A 3,390-nucleotide genomic window follows, 5' to 3' on the forward strand; every position below is an offset into this window, starting at 1 on the left:
GCCACCTGCGGCGCGGGCGGCGGCGCCCGCGGCGGCCCGCAGCGGCCCGCGGCCGCGCGCCCCAGGCCTCAAGGCAACTGTCACGACAGACCCTGGGGAAACTCCGCAGCTCATGTGTGCAGAGCTGCTGCTACACAGGGGCGCCTCATGCTGTCACGGAACGCCTGAGGGCGCCGCCCGTCCAGGGCCCAGCCCCCTGGCGCCGCCGCTGCACCGGCGACCTAACACCTCGCAAGCGCCAGCGCCCTTGCAGCGCCGCGCACCGCGCACCGCCGACCGGCCGGCCCGCCGCCCGCGCGCCCGCAGCACAGGACCCCTCGCACGATAGCAGCGCACCGCCGCCGGCCAAACCCCGTTTGCGCTTGCGGGCGCCCGCCTCGACCCTCTGCAGGGACGCCGGCCCCTGTGATCCTGAAATGCATCAGATCCAATCAGCCGGCCGGATCAACCCCGATCGCCCCGGCCAAACCCCTCGGCCCCGGCGGCTCACCCTCAGCCGCCAAAGGCCGGGCTCCATATCCTTGCCATCCACACGGATGAACATCTCCGCCATCGCCGTGTGGCCGGGGGTGGCGCCGACGAGCTGGAATATGGGCGTGTAGGAAAACATCTTCTTCGGGCCGAGGACAAATCTGCGGGGGAGATGGATGCCGCGGGCGTCGCTTCGTTTCAGGGACCCAGCGTGCGTCCGCGTGAGGAGGTTGATCATTGCACTAAGGCGGCGCTGCCGCGGTTCCCGCCAGAAGGGACAGCCCGGGCGCGGGGGCGGGCGCGCAGACGGCGGGGCGCCCGCCGCCGGGGCCGGCACTGGGAGGGGCCAGCGCGTGCTGCGAGCGATCGGCCCGCGGCCCGCCGCGGCACGGCGCACAGGGTGCGTGCGGAGGTTCGCTGCAGCGCGTGCGGGTGGGCCGGCCTGCCGCCGCCCCGCGGCTCCTGTGGCGCCACGCCACCCAAACGTCCCGCGCGTGGGACGCGCCGCGGATGCTTGCGCGCGCGCGCGCGCGCGCAAGGTGGTTGGCGCGGGGGCCACTCACGCCTCGACCAGCCCGCCGACCGACTTTGTCGTGAGCAGCAGCGAGAATGCCGCGCCCGGGTCGTCCATCGAGGGCACAACGAACTGGTACTCATGGACATCATGGATCTTGATGTTGTCCTGGAGGCGGCACGTGTCCATCGCGGCGTCGATCGTCTGCCCGCCGCAGCCCGGGAGCTCCGACAGCGGCTGCACCTTGCTGGCCGGCATCCGCATGACCGCCAAGTCGTCGGGCTGCGCGGCGGCGACTCCCAGCAGGACGAGCGCCAGGAAGGCTCCCGTCCGGGGAGGGCGCCCCATTTGGAGGGGCGAGTTTGGCGGGCTCCCCACTTCTGGTGCGCCCCAGTAGTCAGCCGCGGTCGGAGGAGGCTTTAGGGGCGTATCACCGGTCAATATATGTTATTAAATCGTTCTGTAACTAATGAGAAGGCCCCCACCCGGCTTGGCGTGCTCGGGCGGCGGTGATGGCTACGCGGGTGCTTCGTCGGTCTCGCACTAACAGCACGGTTGCTGGCAGTATACTAAGAACAAAACGTATGACGAGTTACTAGCTGAAGTCCACCGCTTAGAGCGGCAGGCATGCCCGGGCTAACAGGCGCGCAGGCAAGGAACGGCGCCAGCTCACCCCAGGGGCCGGGTGATGCACCCCGGGTAACCAAGGGATCAACCTTCCTCGGTCTCGGCCCCTCGCCGTACCCTCGTCTCTTGACACCGCCGCCGCAGGTGCATGTGCACAACTTCCCGCTTTCACCAGTGCAGGCGATGCGAGGCACCGCCGCAGGTCGATAAGTTTGAAGCTCCGGTTATCAGGTTCCGACACCTCCATCCGCGGCGCTGCACACGTGTGTACCGCCACATGTGTGTACCGCCCTCCTACTTTCGCGCACCTCCTCAAAGTCAAGCAGCTTGGACGCAGGAGGCCGGCGCGGCGCGCGCAGGGCGAGAGCTGGCGGCCCGAGTCGGCGACGCAGCGTTGACTGAGTGACACTAGCCCGGCGGCTCTACGCGCTGCCTGGCCTTGCCGGCCGCGAAAGCCCCGTCGGTGCGAGGCTCCGCTCCACGTCTGCTTCGAGTGGCCGCGCGTTCTTTGTGGCCTGGAACGCGGGGCGTGCAGGGGCCCGCACATTGTGCTGCACTTGGGCGGCGCTGCCGCTGATCCCGGCCTCCCAGGCCTCAGCAGAGCGGTGTTTGCCAGCACTAGCCATCCCCATGTCTGGTGGAGTCGCAACTCGCTGGATACTATGCATACGATCAGCCATACTAGGCGGCCCTACTGTGTTACAGGTTCACACCAGGGGCCTTCCCCTGGCCTTGCTGCGTCCCTCGCTTGTGTAATGCAATGTCACCGCCCTTCAAATTGCTGCCATCGGCTTACCGCCCGCCTGCAGACCTTGCCAATCGCCATGGCGTTGTTGCCGTCGTTGCGGCTGCGCCGAGCCCTGGCCGGATCGCTGCGCGCACAGCGGGTGAAGCTGCCGTCCGACTGGGGGCGAGCACACATTGCGTGTGCAGCGCCCCCACGTGCAGAAGCAGGTACGTGACACTCCCATGTTTTTAATGCACGCGCCTGTACGGCGATTTCTTGCTTATAGGAGTGCAGCCAAGCATCAGCAGGCCGTGATCTCGAAACTCCAGCTCAGTTCCACGGTCGCACAATTTGGGCACTGATGGCAGGACTGCAATCGTATAAGAAGCATATTGTATTGATTGTTCTATATGCGGGCGTGCTGCTCTGTGGCAGCGGGCTCGCTTCGGCGCTGCAACAGGTGGGCGGGCAAATGCGGTGCGCCAGTGCAAGTGCACGCCCATTCGCCTGGGCTTGCAGGCGGCCGGCCCCGGCTGCGCCCGGGCAACAACGCGCTCCCGCTGCCTAGCTGGAAAGGCTGAAATAGTATCCGCAAGTGCAGCGACGGGGCGGCCGGGGCGCTGCCTCAGAGCACACCTCAGAACGATGCGCCCGCCCAACCGCCGCCCGCAAGGCGCCCGCCCGGCGGCAGCGCGCGCCCGCGTCCGGCCGGCCCGCGCGCCCAGCCGCGCCGCTCGCGCCCCCCGCTTCCGCACGCGCCGCGCCCGCCCGCGCTGCCGCCCCTCCCCGGCCGTGCAGCCGCACCCTCCTGGCTGCCCCCAGTCTCCTCAGACGTCGCTTGCCCAACCCTCCCCATCCACCGGGCCCGCAGCAGGCAGGCGGCGACGCCAGATTCATTGGCTGGGAGGGGGAAACATATGACCCGCGCGGCGGCGGCGCCGACAACCAGCGGGCGCCCTGGTGAGGCTCCAAGGGCCTGCAAACCCCCGGGCCCGCCCACGGCAGCTTCGCGGCAGCCGCCTCCAGCCCCTCGGGCGCCCGCCGCGGGGCG

The 3,390-nt window shown here is 69.3% G+C and overlaps 1 protein-coding gene across 1 annotated transcript; it reads right to left on the reverse strand.

Moving 5' to 3' along the window:
* Window positions 1–1,034: 1,034 nt before the first annotated feature.
* MNEG_11431 (hypothetical protein) lies at window positions 1,035–1,333 on the reverse strand (the record flags this gene model as incomplete). Its single annotated transcript, XM_014040095.1, has 1 exon — window positions 1,035–1,333. A coding segment is annotated over one exon (299 nt), but the record flags the coding sequence as incomplete, so codon positions are not given.
* Window positions 1,334–3,390: the final 2,057 nt, after the last annotated feature.

The sequence above is a fragment of the Monoraphidium neglectum genome (genome assembly GCF_000611645.1).
Source record: "Monoraphidium neglectum strain SAG 48.87 unplaced genomic scaffold scaffold02741, whole genome shotgun sequence".
Classification (NCBI taxonomy): domain Eukaryota; kingdom Viridiplantae; phylum Chlorophyta; class Chlorophyceae; order Sphaeropleales; family Selenastraceae; genus Monoraphidium; species Monoraphidium neglectum.